At 39.8% G+C, this 21,557-nt stretch overlaps 1 protein-coding gene and 1 pseudogene across 11 annotated transcripts in view; both read right to left on the bottom strand.

Moving 5' to 3' along the window:
• The window catches only part of LOC126072973 (phosphopantothenate--cysteine ligase), a 151,784-nt gene that overhangs the window by 45,869 nt on the left and 84,358 nt on the right, over nt 1–21,557 (bottom strand). For 7 of the 11 annotated variants that reach the window (XM_049878968.1, XM_049878969.1, XM_049878971.1 and 4 more), the window contains exon 8: nt 5,966–6,145. In XM_049878968.1, the coding sequence (XP_049734925.1) occupies nt 5,966–6,145 (180 nt within the window). Of the gene's footprint in view, nt 1–5,965; nt 6,146–15,334; nt 15,655–21,557 lie in introns of those variants that run through there. The other 4 variants (XM_049878978.1, XM_049878979.1, XM_049878974.1 and 1 more) reach the window with 4 other exon arrangements.
• LOC126073203 (oligosaccharyltransferase complex subunit OSTC-like) lies at nt 1,350–5,634 on the bottom strand (annotated as a pseudogene).

Below are 21,557 nucleotides of genomic sequence, written 5' to 3'. Positions count from 1 at the left end.
TTCTCCTTTGATCCAGGTGGGTTGAGACCAATTGATGCATCTTAGATGGTTGCTTGCTAGCGTTTAAGACCCCAGATGCCACTCTTCAAAGTGGGATGCAGAATGTTTTCTTAATAGATTTTATTATGCCAATTGACTTAGATGTCCCCTGAAACCATGGTCCCCAGATCCCCGCCCCTGCTACGCTGGCCTTCGAAGCATTCAGTTTATTCAGGAAACTTCTTTGCTTTTGGTTTAGTCCAATTGTGCCGACCTCCCCTGTATTGTGTGCTATCTTTCCCTTCACCTAAAGTAGTTCTTATCTACTATCTAATTTGTGAATGTCCCTCTCCCACCTTCCCTCCTTCCCCCACTCTCTCTCCCTCCCCCCTCTTGTAACCACAAAAGAATGTTTTCTTCTCAGTTTAAACTATTTCTCAAGTTCTTATAATAGTGGTCATAAATATTTGTCCTTTGGCAACTGACTAATTTCATTCAGAATAATGCCTTCCAGGTTCCTCCATGTCATGAAATGTTTCACAGATTCCTCACTGTTCTTTAGCGATGCGTAGTATTCCATTGTGTGAATATACCATAATTTATTTATCCATTCATCCGCTGATGGGCACCGTGGTTGCTTCCATCTTTTTGCTATTGGAAACACTGCTGCAATGAACATGGGTGTGCATGTATCTGTTCGTGTAAAGGCTCTTATTTATCTAGGATATATTCCAAGGAGTGGGATTGCTGGATCGTATGGTAGTTCTATTTCTAGCTTTTTAAGGAAGTGCCAAATCGATTTCCAAAGTGGTTGTACCATTTGACATTCCCGCCAGCAGTGTAGAAGTGTTCCAATCTCTCCATAGCCTCTCCACCATTTATTATTTTGTGTCTTTTGGATTAATGCCAGCCTTGCTGGAGTGAGATGAAATCTCATTGTAGTTTTGATCTGCATTTCTCTAATGGCTAATGATCGTGAACAGAGAAATGTGTTCTTAAGAGCACCAGGATACTTGTAAATGAATTCACAGCAGTATTTTGTTTTTTTTTTTTAAGTGGAAACATTACTTCAGCTCCTTTTGTACATTTCACTGTTCAGGAAAGGGTTCTTACATTCATTAGATGAACATACCTGAAATGACATACTGTTATACTCCGTAAAGGCAGAGCTCCTTGAGTAAAGCTGCTCAACTGCACAGACTGCTCAACTTATGCGATCTCACTTCCTGATTTTGCATTTATTTTTGAAAATCGGAAATTCCATTTCCAAAAAATGTTAAGGGCATGTAAAAATAAACACCTTCTTATAAGAACAGAATTAACATATGTAGAAATGAAGAATGTTTTCTTTTAGAAATTAAACCCTAAGAGTAAAATGCCTCAATATCATTGGCAGGTCAATAGAAAAAAGTACTGTGGTAAACTTGTCTCTATGATCGTAGCTAAAAGAAATTCTAGACTAAGCTTTAATAAGCTTCCTATTTTTCCAGTGGAAACCTCTTCTTTACACCTGCTATTTTAAACCAGTTCATTGTTTTTCTCATTTTATTTTGGAGGATTGGTACAGTCTTAGAAACTTCATTGACAGGAGCAAACCCAGTAACTGTTGTTTTCTTCTCAAAAGGCACTCTAACCTATCAGATAGACCGGAAGTTTTATTTTTCAAGAACAATCTAGCCATGAAAATACTCAGTAAGACACAGAAAACTCCAATGAATAGAAGAAATCTATTGAGTGTTGGAATATTTGAGGCATTGGGATTGGTTCCAGATTACGAAACCTAAACTTCTTATTGTAACAGAACGTTGGATACAAGCCCTTCCATAATATGTTGTCCATTTACTCCATAAGCCAAAAAAGCTAAAGGCTTCTGGGGCCTGTGATCATCAGTCATACAGCCAACACTTAGCATTTTGACAATAATATCATGTATTACTGGAGCAAACACCCTCATGGCTGATGGCATGTGTACCCAGGATCACTTTTTTGGCTTCAGGCTGAGACATTTGAGCACCAAGAAGAGGATCCAATACAGTGTCTCAATGCTGGTGGTGGCAGAGCTGCACTCGGTCTGAAGCTCTATAGGCCTATACCATTCTTTTTAATATACTCAAACTGGAAACAGGCCAACGTTCATAAGCTATAGAAAGAATAAATAAATTGTGGCATTTTCCTACAATAGAATACTATACTCCTAAGAAAACGAATGAACTATGGCTACACACAACAGCACAGATGAATCTTGCAAACAAAGTTGAGCAAAAGAAGACAGACACAAGGTGTATATACTGATTAATTATATTTATAAAACATTCAAAAATAGGCAAAACTGAACTATATTGTTCAGGATTTATATATAGGTGGTGAAACTATAAAGTAAAGCAAGAAAGGTATAAAATTAGTGGTTACTGCTAAGGTGGGAAGGAGATCAGATTATGATGAGAAAGAGGCGTGAAGGAGGCCATTGGCATGCTGGCAAAGTGCTATTTCATGTTCTGGGTGGTGGTTACACAGATATTCACTTTACAACAATTCTTTAAACCATACATTTATGTTTTATGCACTTTTTGAGTGTTATATTTCATAATAAAATGATTAAAAATTAATAAGTGAGTCTGTCCTATAGGGTCACTATGAGCCGGAATCAACTCGACGGCACTGGGTTCTAGTTTCCTAGTCAGTTTCATAAGTATGCCTAATATTAGCCAGAGACCCAAAACTTGATCACCTCTGAGTGGGTTTTAAAAAGTTAGCCCTAAGTTTGCAAAGCTGAGGTTCAAAAATGATCCCAAATTGAGGAGAGGTGTAATATAACAGATAACTCTCTACAAGAAAGAGAGAAACAGACCTGGGTTTTAACTCTGACTCCACAATTTGTTAGCTTTGCAAACTTGAGCAGTTTCTTAGTCTATAAAATGCTGACCCAGAGTTGCAAGGAGGTTTATAAGAGATGAAGTGAACAAGCTATCAATAAAAGGTAGCTATTGCACATGGTCCTTCTAAGGTGCCTGACCTAAGGGGCCAGCCAAGAGGCTGATGTTTCATTACAGAAATAGCCAATAATTTACTCTGCCATGAAGGAGATTTAAAACAGAACAAAAAATATTTCCTTCTTTTACTAAGTTATGGTTTCTCATCCCTGAAAGGCTCTTTCATTAATTCAACAAAAATTTTAGGGTGCTAATCATGTGTAAGGAAGGCATAATCTGTGTAGTTCCAGTCATTACACCTTAAGAAAGATGTAGAGAACATTCACAGTTGGACAGTTAAAATGATATAAGAAATGTGTTTGAAGGGGAGGGTGAGAGGCTGTCTTATGAGAAAATGTGATAAAGATTTAGAATTTAATGAAAAACGGCAAAGGGTTGAGGGAATTTGACCAATATTCAAAAAATAATGAAGGATGAAGATAGATAGGAAAGAGGTTTATTCAAATAATCTGGAATACCAGAACTCCCTAGAAGAGCTTCCCTTGAAGTTTGAGAAAAATGAGTATTTCTTTTCTTCTATTTCTCCCTTACTAGTCTGTGAGTTCCTGAAAGGCAGGGACCATTTTGATTTTTATGTTACTATTCAAATAAGGTCCATTTATGCCACTAGACCAGAGGTGGGCCAACTTTTCCCATAAAGGGCTATACAGTAAATATTCTAGACTTTGTGGGCCATATGGTCTCTACTGCAACTACTCAACTCTGCCATTGTAGGGCAAAAGCAGCCATAGACAATATGTAAATAAATGGGTATAGCTGTGTGCCACAAACAAAACTTTATTAACAAAATCAGGAGCAGACAGAATCTGACCCATGGGCCAAAACAAAGTGTGCTACCTCATGCACCAGACTATAAGCTCCATAGACTTAAGAACTCTGTCGGTTTTGTCCACCATTAAGCCCTCAGTGTTGAGAAGATTGCTTGCCTGGCATGTGACTGATGTTCAAAAGGTTTACTGTTTGAATCTACCCAGAGGTACCTCAGAAGAAAGGCCTGGTGATCTACTTCCAAAAAGCAGCCATCGAAAACCCTATGGAGTGCAGTTCTACTCTGAAACACAAAGAGTCGCAATGAGTTGGAGTCAACCCAATGGCAACTATTTTTTTTTACTGGTTAGATAAGGGCTTACAGAAACTAAGTCCCTAATATATCTATAGAATTGAACCAAAATTTAAAGGAAACACTATTTTATATGGTGGTTCAGTTTGGACATTTATATTATTCATAAAATTCAGATGAATTTTACATAGATCATTTAAAATAAGCATGTTTGGGGGATGTCCTAATTTTTTGATCCTTTCATATCAGGAACAACAACTTTACCCTCTCATGAATTGTACCTTACTGCAGTTGATATTTAAGTAATAATAATGGATATATCGATTACAGATAAGCAAATCTACAGATACAACAAGGGTGGGAAAACCAAGGTTTTGGCTCAGGTCCTTGAAATTTAGTAAATGCTAAAAATTTTAAATCATGAGTTCAAAAGATTACATAATTTGAAAGCTGTTTATATTTACAGGTTGACAGAACACATACTCATTCAGCAGCAGAGACAACTAAACTCTGTACTTATTTAGTAGGGAAAAGTTAAAGGAGGAAGTCACCAGATAGCCCACATTGTTAATAACACCCGTATACAGATCTCATCATGAATTATAAAGTTGAGGGATTTTTGATTCAATTATCTCTGGGGCCAACTGAGACTCTCTGGTGAAATGAGTTCCTTTATACGGCCCTTTGCCTTGATTCTGTAAAAAAGGGAGAAAAACAAAGCAGCTTGGGAGATTCTTCCCCTGGGCACTGAGGAGTTGTTACAGTTGGCCTAGTCCTTTAGAGAAGCGTGTTACTTTTGCCCAGGGAAGAAGCCAGTCCCTGCTGGCAGAAAATGTCAGTTACCGTGCAAACAGATGGGGCTGCTTGCAAAGGGGTTGTTCAGTTTAGTCCAGTGAGGGGGTTGGTCAGTCTACTATGCAAACGAAGTGTGTAAAATCTGCCCAATAGGATTGAGCCATTACATAGCCACTCGCCTATATAAGCAGCCAACAGAGGTTAAGTGGGGAACCTCATGACCATCAAGAAGAGCCTGGGACAAAGGGCATCCTTTGGACCAGAGTCTCTGTATTAAGAATCTCCCAGAGCCAGGAGATAAAACTGTAACATTGGAAATGGTGCAGGACAGTGAGCAATAGTGTCAGCAGAACCAGGAGACTGGCGTGAGACAGTGTAGTAGGCTTCCTGGCCTACGTAGCGAGGCGGCTACAGTGGGCTTGCTGGCTGGCTGACCCACAGAGCAAGAGAGCTGAGCACTTCCAGGCAGGAGGCTTGCCAGCGGAGTGGGGTGTCTCCAGGCACTTGTTGACAGAGCTAAAAGAACTGTAACACTTGTCCAAGCTGAGCTGGGGCTGAAAGGAGGCCTGTCCTAAGGTGGTTGAGAGGAGGCATGTCCTGAGGGGAACGTGCATGATGGAGAGTGGGTGTGCGCAACTGTGAGAGGAGGCCTGTTTTAAGGGGGCCGAGAGGAGGCCTGTCCTGGGGTGGGGCGGGGGGTGAGTGCGCACAGCCGTCAGAGAGAGAGAGATGTCCTACACTAAAAAAGAGATGGATGTGCTCTTCACTTTGGGAGAGCCTTCTAGACCTTGCCGGCATGCGTTCCGACATTGATCCTGTTAGTGTTACTTCTGAATTAATCCTAATTCCACATCACTTCCCTAATAAAACATGTAACTGTGAGTATGGTTTGTAAGATCTGTGTGGCCATTGCAATGAATTACAGAACCCAGCAGAGAAGTAGAGAGTGCCACGGGCAGTATAGCTGGCGTCAGAATTGGTAAAGGTTGGAGAGAGGAGGTATGTCTAACTTCCACCTCATAAGAATCAGTTTTGAGCTGAACCTGATGGCAATTCTTATTCTCCCTAAAGTTAGATGAGGCCTGATACTACCACTACCACACTACAACCCGTCAATAAAGAATGTGCCCACTAGAATTACCTTAATGCTTTCTTCCTGAAGTAAGCTATTATGTTGCTTTAAGTCCAAGTTCTTCCCTCGTTCATATCGAAGCTCCTTTTCAGCTGAGTTGCACAGATTCTGCAGCCGGAGCAAATTCTGGCGAAGTTGTTGTAGTTCCTCTTGCTGTTGGTGTTTTAGTTTTTCTCCAGATGATGAATACTAAAGCAAACGTATTTTGAAAGAGAAACACGGACAAATTGAGAGAATACTGGTAACATATGGGCTCAAACTGTCAAAATCAGGATTATTTACATGTAAATTTTTTTGTTTTAGTTTACTTACAACAGATCATGCTTTTACATTGGTACATGGTCATGGAATTTAATTCCTGTTATATTAGAGTGAAAATATGAAGAAAATTATGTGAACAAAAGCAGCTAATCATAGACAACTGCCTTTTAGAATTCTTCACATCAATGAAGGGGAACAGAAGCATTGACAGTTTTAAAGTAAAAAATGCTTTAAATGGGGAGTTCAAAGACCAACGTGTAACGAAGGAGAGTTACTATGATTGTGTGTGTGCTAGCGAAAGGAAAGAGAAAATCCAGCAAGAGAACTTAAGTTCCTAGCCTTCTCATCACTTTCCTTTTACTACTTGAGGATCCTTCTCCAGTTACTACTCAACAACAACACACTCTCCATCAGATCTCTCCAGTGCAGTAAAACTACCTTAACCAAAGGAGTAGTAATTTGGATTTTCTATAAGAAGGTAGACACACATAGGTGTGCTGAGCAGATGAAGAATTCAACCCTTTCCAGTGAAATAGATAAAACAGTCTTAGTGTTTCCTTAGTCCTGGTCCAGTGTGCTTCCAGTCCATGACTTTCTGAGGAGCCTATGTAAATTATTCTAGTTCTAGTTTGCTTCTGTCCCTGAAGCAACAGAGAACTCCCCAAGTCCTGTTAGGCTCTTCAATTCCTATACTGGTTTAGTCAGAATCCAATATGCTTGGCTTAGAGCTACAAGTCTCTAAGATCCCTAGAGAAAATTCTTTAATGGAATTGTAATGTAATTATTAAGAGCCCTAGCTTTGGAATTAGGTATATCTGGGTTCCAGTCCTGACTCTACCACTTAGTAGCTGGGTGACCTTGGAAGGGTTACTTAGTCTCTTTACATTTCCGCTTCCTCATCTCAGAATAAGGATAATAATGGTAACTGCTGGGTGGAGTGAAGGCGTAGGTAAGATAACACATGCAAGCACTTAGCACAATGCCTGGCACATAATAATCACTCAATAATACTACCCATTACTGCCTCTGCTACTTAACTTCCCTTTAACTATTAATACTTTCTTCTTCTTTCTGAAAACAAGGGTTTCCTGAAGCCTAGAACTACTTGATCCACTCTAGCTTATTTAACCTTACACAGCAGCTTTTAACAATTAATTATTAACCAGCTGTCTATATAGTTATTTAACATACCAAGGCAGAGATATACAGAAGCAGCATCTCATTTGTACCAGTGGGGAAAAGGCACAGAATATTTTAGCCTGTTTTGAAGAAGGGAAAAGCCAGGATGGTAGTTCTTTCTGACTACATTTCTATCAAGTCATTTTGCCAAAGCAGAATTGTAAATTATTTCTCACAAAAGGCAACTGTTATATAAACTACTAGCCAGCCAGTCTAGAAGATAAGATAGAGTCTCTCTTTTCCCCCACCCTGGTAGAACGTTATTGCAGAGGCATGAAAACTCAATCAGGCCACTAGGAATCATGTAAGAACACAAACTAAGTACTCAGTGGTCCTTTTTCGATCAATCAACAAATTGCTTAAGCAAATTACCCTCTCTGAATCTCAGTTTATTCATCTCCAAATTACAGGTATAAGAGCAGACGATGTCAAAGGCCTCTTTCATCTTGAGAATTTATAATATCAGTCATTAAATATGAACCAAATTCTGGTCTCAATGGCAAGATTGGGAAATAGAGTTAAAGACTACTGGCTTTAATAGTGAATCTGATGTAACGCGGTATCAAAATCTGCTGCTGTTACATATGTGAAGCATCAAACAAAGTCCACCTGTTCTGACATCATACTCATCAAACATCTTTCAGATTTAGATATGTCCTTCTTAGCTCTCTAGAGGAAGAAAATGCACTATTCATACCAACATGTCCATGTGACATTTGTAATTAATTATTACAGAAGAGTAACTAATTGCCATTATGTAAGTTTGGTTAATGTGAGTTTATTCCCAAGACACAGATTTACCTTAGGTGGGCAAATACATCAAGGTTTGAGACTGCAAATCTGAGGGCCAAACCCGGGATAAATTCATCAAGATAATCCATGACACCCTAGCAGAGGCAGATTATCCAAAAGGAAAGGTATGTATAGTGCTTACCTTACTTACTAGATTATCTGTAGTGAACAATTTCACATTTTTTCATCACATCAAAGATTCTGGTTCTAGGTAAAGCTGGCAACTGCCTCTCTCCCAACCCCACAGCACCTTCCTACAGAATCAAAACCTCTTTTCAAATGTATAGTCCCTGACAGGGGCAGATGTCCCAGTAAGCAAGGTAAGCACAGGCTTACTTGTGCTCACTTGCTAATCTGTTGTGAAATTGTTCTCTAGAGATGATCTGTTAAGCAAGGTAAGCACGTGGGCTTTTGGGAACCAATCTTCTAGCATTCCTCAGGGAATCAGCTTGATGTGAGTAGTACAGCTGCTTTCTTTGAATTTCTAAAAGGAGCAAATGATGTAGGAGTGGAAAGGTCAAGTTCTGGAGTAGAGAGACCTGGGTTCCATCGATGTGTCATTCTGGACAATTAAACCCTCCTAAAGCCTCAATTTCTTCACCTATAAAGTGGCCTCAATTTCTTCACCTATAAAGTGGCAGCAAAATATTCCAGCTTCACTGGATTGTTTAATATATAAAGAGTGCTTAAAATAGAGTGCCTAGAGCATAGTAAACAATATCATTAATACCACACACAAGTAAAATTTTGCTGAAGATCATTCAAAGGTGGTTGCAGCAGTACATCGACAGGGCACTGCCAGAAATTCAAGTCATATTCAGAAGAGGACATGGAATGAGGGATATCACTGATGATGTCAGATGGATCTTGGCTGAAAGCAGAGAATACCAGAAAGATATTTACCTGTGTTTCACTGATTATGTAAAGGCATTCAACTGTGTGGATCATAACAAATTATGGATAAGATTGCAAAGAATGGGAATTCCAGACCACTTAATTGTGTTCATGGGGAACATGTACATGGGCCAAGAGACAGTCATTCAGACAGAACAAGGGGATAATGCATAGTTTAAAAAGTCAGGAAAGGTGTGCATCGGCGCTGTATCCTTTCACCATACTTATTCAATCTTTATTCTGAGCAAATAATCCAAGAAGCTGGACTATATGAAGAAGAGTGCAGCATCAGAATTGGAGGAAGACTCATTAACAACCTGTAATATGCAGATTACACAGCCTTACTTGCCAAAAATGAAGAGGAATTGAAGCACTTACTGATGAAGATCAAAGACTACAGCCTTCAGTATGGATTACACCTCAACATAAAGAAAACAAAAATCCTCACAACTGGACCAATAAGCAACATCATGATAAATGGAGAAAAGATTGAGATTGTCAAGGATTTCATTTTACTTGGATCCACAATCAACGCCCATGAAAGCAGCAGTGAAGAAATCAATGAAAAACAAGGATGGAGAGACTACGTCTCACATACTTTGAAGAGGTTATCAGGAGGAATTAGTCCCTGGAGAAGGACATCATGCTTGGTAAAGCAGAGGGTCAGCGAAAGAGAGGAAGACCCTCAATGAGATGGAATGACACAGTGGCTGCAACAATGAGCTCAAGTGTAATAATTGTGAAGGTGGTGCAGGACAGGGCAGTGTTTTGTTCTATTGTACATAGGGTTGCTATGAGTCAGAATAACAACCAAAAAAAAAACAAAACACCAAACCATCAAGTCAATTCCAACTCATAGCAACCCTAAAGGACAGAGTAGAACTGCCCCATAGAGTTTCCAAGGAGCAGCTGGTGGATTCGAACTGCCAACCTTTTGGTTACCAGCCGAGTTCTTACCTACTGAGCCACCAGGGCTCCTTAACAACAGAGCATAATAAATAACCAGTAATGTTAGGAAGAAACATGAAGCTAGGTTTTAGCCCCATAAAATTCAGATAATATTGGTTTCAACTTGTTTCAAGAATACTGGGAAAGCAGTATCTAAAATTCAGCTCTCCTGCAACTTCACCTGGAATACTGTTGAACAGCAGAAATTAAGCTTCCAAAGTCCATTGCAAAATACAAAGAAGCAACACAGCTCAAAAAAACTTATTCATGAAAGAGGCTCTCACAGTTCTTTTTCGAAGTATTTACCACTTATAAGCATTCTTAGAAGTTTGGTATCTAGTCTGAGCCTGTAGCTCCCTCAGTTCACACATTAGGAGATTAAGAAGACACAGCACACACTGGTAGCAGTAGGTACTAGAGGCTATAATCTAACAACAGGTGAAAAGACCAAAACACTCACACACACATACAAAACAAGTTATGCAAGACCTCAAGAGCAGAGTAATCTATAGCCACCAGTGGGTCAAAGAGTACTGTACTCAGAAAGAGGTTCTAAAACTACTACCACACAGAACATTGTAGAAAAAATTCTGTACTTCCTTCCTTCCTTTCTTAAAAAAAAAAAAAAAAAGGATTAAATGAAATAAATACGTGTGACCGTGTTTTGGGAAATGTAAAGTTCAAAATACATTTTTTTTTTTCTCATGAGGTCTACATTCGTGTTGTTGATTGCTCTACGTGCCTTAACACAGGGCCTAGCACATCATAGGTAGTCAATTAATATTGATCGATAAATGAATAACATCAATTTAAACTTATTTCAATAAGTCAGGGTCATTATTGTGGAAAACCCCCACACATCTGTCAGTTTGTCGTACTGTGGTGGCTGCGTGTTGCTGTGATACTGGAAGCTATGCCATCAGTATTTCAAATACCAGCAGAATCACCCATGGTGGACAGGTTTCAGCAGAGCTTTCAGACTAAGGCAGACTAGGAAGAAGGACCTGGCAACCTGCTTCTGAAAAAATTGGCCAGTGAAAACCTTGTGAATAGTAGTGGAACATTGTCTGGTATACTGCCAGAGATGAGCCCCTCAGGTTGGAAGTCACTCAAAATATCATTGGGAAAGAGCACCCTCCTCAAAGTAGAGTTGACCTTAATGACATGGATAGAGTCAAGCTTTTGGACCTTCACTTGCTGATGCGGCATAACTCAAAATGAGAAGAAACAACTGCAAATATCCATTAATAATGTATGAAGTATGAATCTAGGAAAACTGGAAGTCATCAAAAATGAAATGGACCACATAAAGATCAACATCCTAGGCATTAGTGAACTGAAATGGACTGGTACTGGCCACTGTGAATTGTAAAATCATATGGTCTACTATGCAGGGAATGACAACTTGAAGAGGAATGGTGCTGCATTCATTGTAAAAAAGAGCATTCAAGATCTATCCTGAAGTATAACACTGTCAGTGATAGGATAATATCCATATGCCTACAAGGAAGACCAGTTAATATGATTACTATTCAAATTTATACAACAACCACTAAGGCCAAAGATGAAGAAATTGAAGACTTTTACCAACTTCTGCAGTCTGAAATTGATCAAACATGCAATCAAGTTGCATTGATAATTACTAGCAACTGGAATGCAAAAGTTGGAAACAAAGAAGAAGTATTGGTAGTTGGAAAATATGGCCTTGGTGATAGAAATGACACCAGAGATCATATGACTGAATTTTGCCAAGACCAATGACTTCTTCATTGCAATACCTTTCTTCAACAACATAAATGGTGACTATACATGTGGACCTTGCCAGACGGAATATACAGGAATCAAATGACTACATCTGTGGAGAGAGATGATGGAGAAGCTCAGTATCATCAGGCAGAACAAGGCCAGGGCCAAGTGCAGAACAGATCATCAATTGCTCATAGACAAATTCATGTTGAAGCATAAGAAAATTACAGCAAGTCCACGAGAGCCAATAAACAATGCTGAGTATATCCAACCTGAATTTAGAGGCTATCTCAAATACAGATTTGACACATTGAACACTAATGACCAAGGACCAGATGAGTTGTGAAATGACATCAAGGACATCATACATGAAGAAAGCAAAATGTCATTTAAAAGATAGGAAAGAAAGAAAAGACCAAAAAGGATGTCAGAGGAGACTAGGAAAGTTGCTCTTGAACACAGAGTAGCTAAAGCAAACAGAAGAAATGATGAAGTAAAAGAGCTGAACAGAGGACATCAAAGGGTGGCTGAAGAAGATGAAACAGTATTATAATGAAATGTGCAAAGACCTGGAGTTAGAAAACCAAAAGGGAAAAACATGCTCAGCACTTCTCAAGTTAAAAGGACTGAAAAAAAAAACTCAAGCCTCGAGTTTAAATACCTGAAGTTTTCTATGGGTAAAATGTTGAACGATGCTGGAAGCATCAGAGGAAGATGGAAGGAAGACACAGAGTCACTACACCAAAAAGAACTGGTTGATGTTCAGCCATTTCAGGAGGTAGCACATGATCAAGAACCGATGGTACTGAAGGAAGAAGTCCAAGTTGCACTGAAGGCATTGGTGAAAAACAAGGCTCCAGGAACATACGGAATATAATTTGAGATGTTTCAACAAACAGATGCGATGCTGGAGGTGCTCACTCGTCTATGCCAAGAAGTTTGGAAGATAGATATTTGTGCTCATTCCAAAGAACGGTGATCCTCTGAATACGTGGAAATTATCAAACAATATCATTAATATCACACAAGTAAAATTTTGCTGAAGACAATTCAAAAGCAGTTGCAGCAGTACATCAACAGGGAACTGCCAGAAGTTCAAGCCAGATTCAGAAGAGGACATGGAACTAGCTATATCATTGCTGATGTCAGATGAATCTTGGCTGAAAACAGAGAATAGCAGGAAGATGTCTGCCTTGTTTTATTGACTATGCAAAGGAATTCAACTGTGTGGATTGTAACAAATTATGGATAACATTGCGAAGAATGGGAATTCCAGAACACTTAATTGTGTTCATGCGGAACCTGTACATAGACCAAGCAGCAGTCATTCAGACAGAACAAGCGGATACTGTGTGGTTTAAAGCCAGGAAAGGTGTGTATCAGGGTTGTATCCTTTCATCATACTTATTCGATCTGTATTCTGAGCAAATAATCCAAGAAGCTAGACTATATGAAGAAGAACACAGCATCAGAATTGAAGAAAGACTCATTAAGAACCCGTGACATGCAGATGACACAGCCTTACTTGCTGAAAGCAAAGAGGACTTGAAGCACTTATTGATGAAGATCAAAGACTACAGCCTTCAGTATGGATTACACCTCACCATAAAGAAAACAAAAATCCTCATGACTGGACCAATAAGCAACATCATGATAAATGGAGAAAAAATTGAGATTATCAAGGATTTCATTTTACTTGGATCCACAATCAACACCCACGGAAGCAGCAGTCGAGAAATCAAAAGGCTTACTGCGTTGCGCAAATCTGCTGCAAAAGACCTCTTTAAAGTATTAAAAAGCAAAGATGTCACTATAAGGACTAAGGTAGGCCTGACCCAAGTCATATTGTTTTCAACTGCCTCATATGTATGCGAAAGCTGGACAATGAATAAGGAAGACCGAAGAAGAATTGATACCTTTGAATTATGGTGTTCGTGAAGAATACCGAATGTACCCTGGGCTGCTAGAAGAATGAACAGATCTATCTTAGAAGACATACAGCCAGAATGCTCCTTAGAAGCAAGGATGGTGAGACTTCGTCTCATGTACTTTGGACATGTTGTCAGGAGGGATCGGTCCCCAGAGAAGGACATCATGGTTGGTAAATTAAGAGGGTCAGCCAAAGAACCTCAACAAAGTGGATTCACACCGTGGCTGTAGCAATGGACTCAAGCACTGCAACGATTGAGAGGATGGCGCAGGAGCAGGCAGTATTTTGTTCTCTTGTAAGTAGAGTTGCTATGAGTCAGAATTGACTTGGGGGCACCTAACAACAAGAACATTATGGAAAACAACTAATGAACTGTACTAGAATTCAGTGAAAACTTAAAAGATTATATGACATAGAGAACCAAAAAAAAAAAAAACAACCAAACCCGTTGCTGTCAAGTCAATTCCAACTCATACCAACCCTATAGGACAGAGTAGAACTGCCCCCATAGAGTTTCCAAGGAGTGTCTGGTGGATCTGAACTGCCGACCTTTTGGTTAGCAGCCATAGCTTTTAACCACTATACCACCAGGGTTTCCATATGGCATATAGGGCTCCACAAAATAGCCATTACACTTGACCCCCCTTAGAATTTTTCTTTCATAGTTTTTCCATCTCCTTCTTGGGTGTTACAAAATGATTTTTCAAATAATGGGAAAGGGTAAGTTAATGAAAATCAATAAATTAACCAGGGTGTTACTTCTCGTACTTTAAATCTTATTCTCTAAAAGTACAATGATTATCTTAAGCCCCTAAGCAAAGATTTTTATAATCTTTGTGACCTCAGTGTTCAGCTTCTGCTTAACCCCTCTAAATGGGCCCAATGTTCAAAAAAGGGACTGTGTGGGAGGTGTTTGTAATAACCTTTTTGGAGATTTAGTGTCTTATTCTCCTTTGTTTTCTTAACAAATCAAGTGACTCTCTTTTCTATCTGAATCTCCTTCTAGTTTTCTATTTTTTCCTTGTCTACTGTGTCTTACCCAGTTTCCAAACTGTGTATCTGAATCTCTTCTCAAATATATTTTTGAGTCTTTTTTACTGTTAGTCTTCTTTTTTCTACAGGTACATTTGAATCACTTTTCAAATGTATATATCAGCCTTTTCAAGTGTGTTTACTTATGAATACAAAGTCCTCCCTTCTCTGTCAATTTCATAATAATTTCCAGAAAAGCGTGTGTAGGGAGGTCTTAGATTGTATAAGAGAGAACCTATATACTGAGGTGTGGCTGGTAGGTACTCCCTTCATTTCTCCTGCAGGTAGGGCTCCAGTAAAATAGCCGTATTTGAAACAATTTCAAGCCTGTGGTCTTACCCCCACTAAAACAAAGTACTTTGTACATCTAAGTTACATACCATGAGTAGAAAACTGGCACATACGCTGCAATCCCTATACCACCTGCCCATGGCAGACACGGACAATCAATTCTAACATTTTTCCCTGCTGACCCTAGTTGGAGCCTAAGAATACTTTATAATAAAGTTTGTCAACTGATGGGCTTAAGTTTACAATTAGTTGCTATTTTATTACTCTTCAAGCCATGCTTACAGTATTCAACAAATATATATTAATGATAAAAATTATGCTCATATTCACAGCTGATCATACGAAATGGACCCAGGCAGAATTCTGGTGTATAGCACCTACCTGGGCGATACTGTCATCTGAACTATCCCCAGAGCTCTGAGACTGGAGGAGGCTCTCATTCATATGGCTCAGCTCTTCTCTAAGCCTCACAACTTCCTCAGGCTTTATGGTGAACTGTTGTTCTTCATCTTTCATATCTTGATTCTGTTGTGAGTACTCCTCCTTCTGCCCTTCTCTTGGAATAATGCCCTCCTTTACTGACTCCCCTGGAATTTCCTTCTGCTTATTTCCTCCTAATTTGGGACTTGGTACAAATATAACAATAAAAAAACTATCAAAATGCTCACTATAGTAGCAGATTATAGAGAAAAAGCTACAAGTCAAGAACTACTCTAAGTGAGACTTTCAACTTGAATTCTATAGCAGAACAGTCATCTTATTCTTACAAGTAAATTTTTTAAATAGGAATGAGTCACCAGGTAAGGGAGGGAGGGAAAGGAGAAGTTTTTGCTTGGGAAGGCACTGAATTTACTTTCATGGTGGTAGAATAATTAGGAAAAAGAGATAAAGGTTGTACAACATACAGAGTATAATCAATGTCACTGAACTATGCATGTAGAAACGATTGAATTGGTGAATGTTTTGCTGTATCTGTACCACAACTAAAAAAATGTACAAGTCATATTTTTTACTCGCTTCAGAAATATGACCTATCACAGACTTTTATCTACATACAACCAACCAGTTCAAATGAGCTTTTTATTTTTTCAACCTTTAGTTATGACATTGGGCAGATACAGCTTTAAAAGAAAACGAAATATTCACCAGTAAGCACCAGGAATTTTGGCAGGCACTAAGGACACTACAAGAAGCCCTGGTAGTGCAATGGTTAGGTGCTCGGCTACTAACTGAAAAGTTTGGGGTTCAAATCTACCAGCTGTTCCGCAGGAGGAAAGAGCTGGTGACCTGCTTCTATTAAGGTTAAAGCCTAGGAAACCCTAAAAGGTAGTTCTGCTCTATCCTACAGGGTCACCAGGAGTAGGAATTGACTTGAGGGCACACAATAACAAGAACAATGGGGGTACTACAGCAGGACATAATCCCTGCCCTAAGGAGTTTCTTTGACATGCAAAGGCCTTCGACTGTGTGGATCATAATAAATTATGGGTAACATTGCAAAGAATGAGAATTTTAGAACACTTAATTGTGCTCATGAGGAACCTGTATACAGATCAAGAGGCAGTTGTCCCGACAGAACAAGGAGATACTGAGTGGTTTAAAGTCAGGAAAGGTGTATGCGTCAGGGTTGTATCCTTTCACTATATCTATTCAATCTGTATGCTGAGCAAACAATCTGAGAAGCTGGACTCTGTGAAGAAGAACAGGGCATCAGGATCTGAGGAAGACTCGTTAACAACCTGCGTCATGCAGATGACACAACCTCGCTTGCTGAAAGTGAAGAGAACTTGAAGCACTTACTAATGAAGATCAAAGACCACAGCCTTCAGCATGGATTACACCTCAACATAAAGAAAACAAAAATCCTCACAAATGGACCAATAAGGAACACCATGATAAATGGAGAAAGGACTGAAGTTCATTTTACTTGGATCCACAATCAATAATACCCTTGGAAACAGCTGTCAAGAAATCAAAAGATACATTGCATTGGGCAAATCTGCTGCAAAGGATCTCTTTAAAGTGTTGAAAAGCAGAGATGTCACCTTGAAGATGGCGCACCTGACCCAAGCCATGGTATTTTCAATCATATCATATGCATGTAAAAGCTGGACAATGAATAAGGAAGACTGAAGAATGATGCCTTTGAATTGTGGTGTTGGCAAAGAATACTGAATATACCATGGACTGCCAAAAGAATGAACAAATCTGTCTTGGAAGAAGTACAACCAGAATGCTCCTTGGAAGCAAGGATGGCGAGACTTCATCTTACACACTTTGGACATGTTGTCAGGAGGGATCAGTCCCTGGAGAAGGACATCATGCTTGGTAAAGTAGAGGGTCAGCAGAAAAGAGGAAGACACTCAACAAGGTGGGTTGACACAGTGGCTGCAACAATGGGCTCAAGCATAACAATGATTGTAAGGATGGCACAGGACTAGGCAGTGTTTTGTTGCTGCTGTGCATAGGGGCGCTATGAGTCAGAACAGACTCGACAGCACCTAACAACAACAACAAGGAATTTAAGGAGCCCTGGTGGCTCAGTGGTTAAGAGATCAGCTGTTAACCAAAAGATTGGGAGTTTCAATCTTCTAGGTACTCCTTGGTAACCCTAGAGGGCAGTTCTACTCTGTCCTAGAGGGTCGCTATGAGTCGAAATAGACTCAGTGGCAACAGGTTTGGTTTTTTTGGTTTTAAGGAGTTTAGGTTTTAGTGGGAAATAAAGATAAGTAACCAAGTGGTCAGATAAAACTAGTAGTAAGTAATCCGAGACTTGATGGATGACTAGGCACAAACTAGGTAAATGAAAAGTAAGTACATAATTGTGTGTGCCTATGTGTGCTAAAGCAGGGCTCTGATATAGAAGAGAACAGGGAAAAAGAAAGGTATACTGGGATGAAAGAATAAATAATATGTATAAAAGCCTAAAGGCAAAACAGAGAATGTATCAGGTAGCTAACAGATACATGAGGAAATGTTCACGATCATCAGCCATTAGAGAAATGCAGATCAAAACTACAATGAGATTTTATCTCACTCCAATAAGGCTGGCATTAATCCAAAAAACACAAAATAATAAATGGTGGAGAGGCTGTGGAGAGACTGGAACACTTATTATACACTGCTGGTGGGAATGTAAAATGGTACGACCACTTTGGAAATTGATTTGGTGCTTCCTTAAAAAGCTAGAAATAGAACTACCATACGATCCAGCAATCCCACTCCTTGAATATATCCTAGAGAAATAAGAGCCTTTACACAAACAGATATATGCACACCCACATTCACTGCAGCACTGTTTACAATAGCAAAAAGATGGAAGCAACCAAGGTGCCCATCGACAGATGAATGGATAAATAAATTATGGTATGTTCACACAATGGAATACTACGCGTCGATAAAGAACAGTGAGAAATCTGTGAAACGTTTCATAACATGGAGGAACCTGGAAGGCACGATGCTGAGTGAAATTAGTCAGTTGCAAAAGGACAAATATTGTATAAGACCACTATTATAAGAACTTGAGAAATAGTTTAAACTGAGAAGAAAACATTTTTTTGTGGTTACAAGGCGGGGGGAGGGAGGGAGGGTGGGAGAGGAGTATTCACTAATTAGATAGTAGATAAGAACTACTTTAGGTGAAGGGAAAGACAGCACACAATACAGGGGAGGTCAGCACAACTGGACTAAACCAAAAGCAAAGAAGTTTCCTGAATAAATTGAATGCTTCGAAGTCCAGTGTAGCAGGGGCAGGGGTTTGGGGACCATAGTTTGAGGGGACACCTAAGTCAATTGGCATAATAAAATCTACTAAGAAAACATTCTGCATCGCACTTTGAAGAGTGGCGTCTGGGGTCTTAAATGCTAGCAAGCAGCCATCTAAGATGCATCAATGGTTCTCAACCCACCTGGATCAAAGGAGAATGAAGAACACCAAGGGCACAAGGTAATTACGAGCCCAAGAGACAGAAAGGGCCACCATGAATCAGAGACTACATCATCCTGAGACCAGAAAAACTAGATGGTGCCCAGCTACAACCGATGACTGCCCTGACAGGGAACACAACACAGAATCCCTGAGGGAGCAGGAGAGCAGTAGGATGCAGACCCTAAATTCTCATAAGACGAGACTTAATGGTCTGACTGAGACTAGAAGGACCCCGGTGGTCAAGGCCCCCAGACCTTCTGTTGGCCCAGGATAGGAACCATTCCTGAAGCCAACTCTTCAGACATGGATTGGACTGGACAGTGGGTTGGAGAGGGATGCTGGTGAGCAGTGAGCTTCTTCGATCAGGTGGACACTTGAGACTATGTTGGCATCTCCTGCCTGGAGGGGGGATGAGAGGGTAGAGGGGGTTAGAAGCTGGCGAAATGGATATGAAAAGAGAGAGTGGAGGGAGAGAGCAGACTGTCTTATTGGGGGAGAGTAACTGTGAGTATGTAGCAAGGTGTACATGGGTTTTTGTGCGAGAGACTGACTTGATTTGTAAACTTTCACTTAAAGCACAATAAAAATTATTAAAAAAAAAAAAGAGAGAATGTACTTTAGAAAGATCATTCAAATGCTATATGGCAGGGAAACCAGAGAGATTGTTGTAGTAAGCCATGTAACAAACAACACTAACTAAAACGGTGGGGATGGAAAGAAGTAATACGTTCTGGAGATATTTGGAAGGTAAAATTGATAAGATTTGTCATTTGGTGAATGTGGTGGTGAGGAAGAAGAAGGAATCAAAGATGGCACCTGGATTTCTGACTGGGGCAAACAGGCAAATGGATGGTAGACCATTACCGAGATGGGAGAATGCGGATGTAGAATGGAAAGATACCAGTGGTGAAGATACAGATACAAAACTCTTATACTCTGTTGACGGGAATGTAAAAGGTACAACCACTATGGGAAATGGTAATGCACTTCCTTAAAAAGCTAGAAATAGAAATACCATATGGCCCAGCAATGCCACTCCTTGGTATATTCCCTAAAGAAATAACGGCCATGACATGAATGGACATATGCACACCCATGCCCATTGCATCATTATTCACAATAGCAAAAAGATGGAAATTCCTAAGTGCTCATCAACAGATGAATGGATTAATAAACTATGGCACATACACACAATGGAGTACTATGCAATGATAAAGAATAATGACAAACCTATGAAACATCTCACAACATGGATAAATTTGGAGGACATTATGCTGAGTGAAATAAGTCAATCATAAAAGGACAAATATTGTATGAGACCACAATTACAAAGAAATAAGGAAAGGTTTACACACAGAAAAAAAAATTCTCTGATGAGTACTAGGGGTGGGAGGGAGAGGGAGAGAAAATTACCAAATAGATGTAAGACATGTGTTAATACTGGTGAAGGGAAAGGCAATATACAATATGGGGGAAGTCAGCAAAACATGACGGAGGCATGGGAGGATGCTGAAGGGAATGCAAGAATAAAGGGCAACTACGGTAATTACCATAGCATAGATAATCCTGCAACAATAGTATTAACAAACAATAATTTATGAACAGATACATAAGTAGACAGGTATGCTAAGAGGTGTGGGAGGGTGTAACGGGACAGATATAGGTTTGGTGGTAGATATTTCTACATATATAACTGTAGGTGCTGCTTATATATGCTAACATAGACAATAGAGCACGCAAGGGCCACAGTCAGGGCAACTTCTTAGACATAACCAAACACCTCGCAGGACAAAGTTCCTGGGCTTGAAAGCAAAGGGCCATAGACTATGGGGATAGCTACATCAACTGGCACAACACAGTTCATAAAGGCAAAGTTTCGCATCCTACTTTGGTGAGTAGCATCTGGGGTCTTAAAAGCTTGCAAAGTGGCCATCTTAGATACAACTATTGCACTCTTCCCATCTGGAGCAAAGAAGAGTGGAGAAAACCAAAGACTCAAGGGAGCAATTCGTCCAAAGGACTAATGGACTACATGAACCACAGCATACACGACCCTGAGACTAGGAGAACTAGATGGTACCTGGCTACCACTAGCAACGACTCTGACTGGGATCACAGCAGAGGGTCCCAGACAGAGCGGGAGAAAAACTGCAGAACAAAAAATCAAATTCACAAAAGAGACCAGACTTACTGGTCTGACAGAGACTGGAGGAACCCTGGAGACTTCTGAACTGGAACTGAAGCCATTCCTGGAGACTATCTTTCAGCCAAACCATAGACAATAACACCTGAGCGGAATGTGCTTCTTACAAAAATCAATTATATGAGATCAAAAGGGTAACATTTGCCCAAAAGCAAAGATGAGAAGGCAGGATGGGGTAGAAAATCAGGGCGAAAGGAAACAGGGAACCTAGGAAGGAAATGGGGAGAGTGCTGACACATTGTGGGAAATGAAATCAATGTCATGGAATACTTTATGTACAAACTATAGAACGGGAAACTAATTTGGTCTATAAACTTTTCAGTTTTCACACACACACAAAAAGATACACACATAAAAAAGATACAAACCTTAGGAGTATTTACGGTGATCGAGGGAG

The sequence above is a fragment of the Elephas maximus genome, chromosome 3, assembly GCF_024166365.1.
Source record: "Elephas maximus indicus isolate mEleMax1 chromosome 3, mEleMax1 primary haplotype, whole genome shotgun sequence".
Taxonomy (NCBI): Eukaryota; Metazoa; Chordata; class Mammalia; order Proboscidea; family Elephantidae; genus Elephas; species Elephas maximus.
The sequence above is the reverse complement of the archived record's forward strand: the minus strand, read 5'-3'. Positions and strand labels throughout refer to the sequence as shown.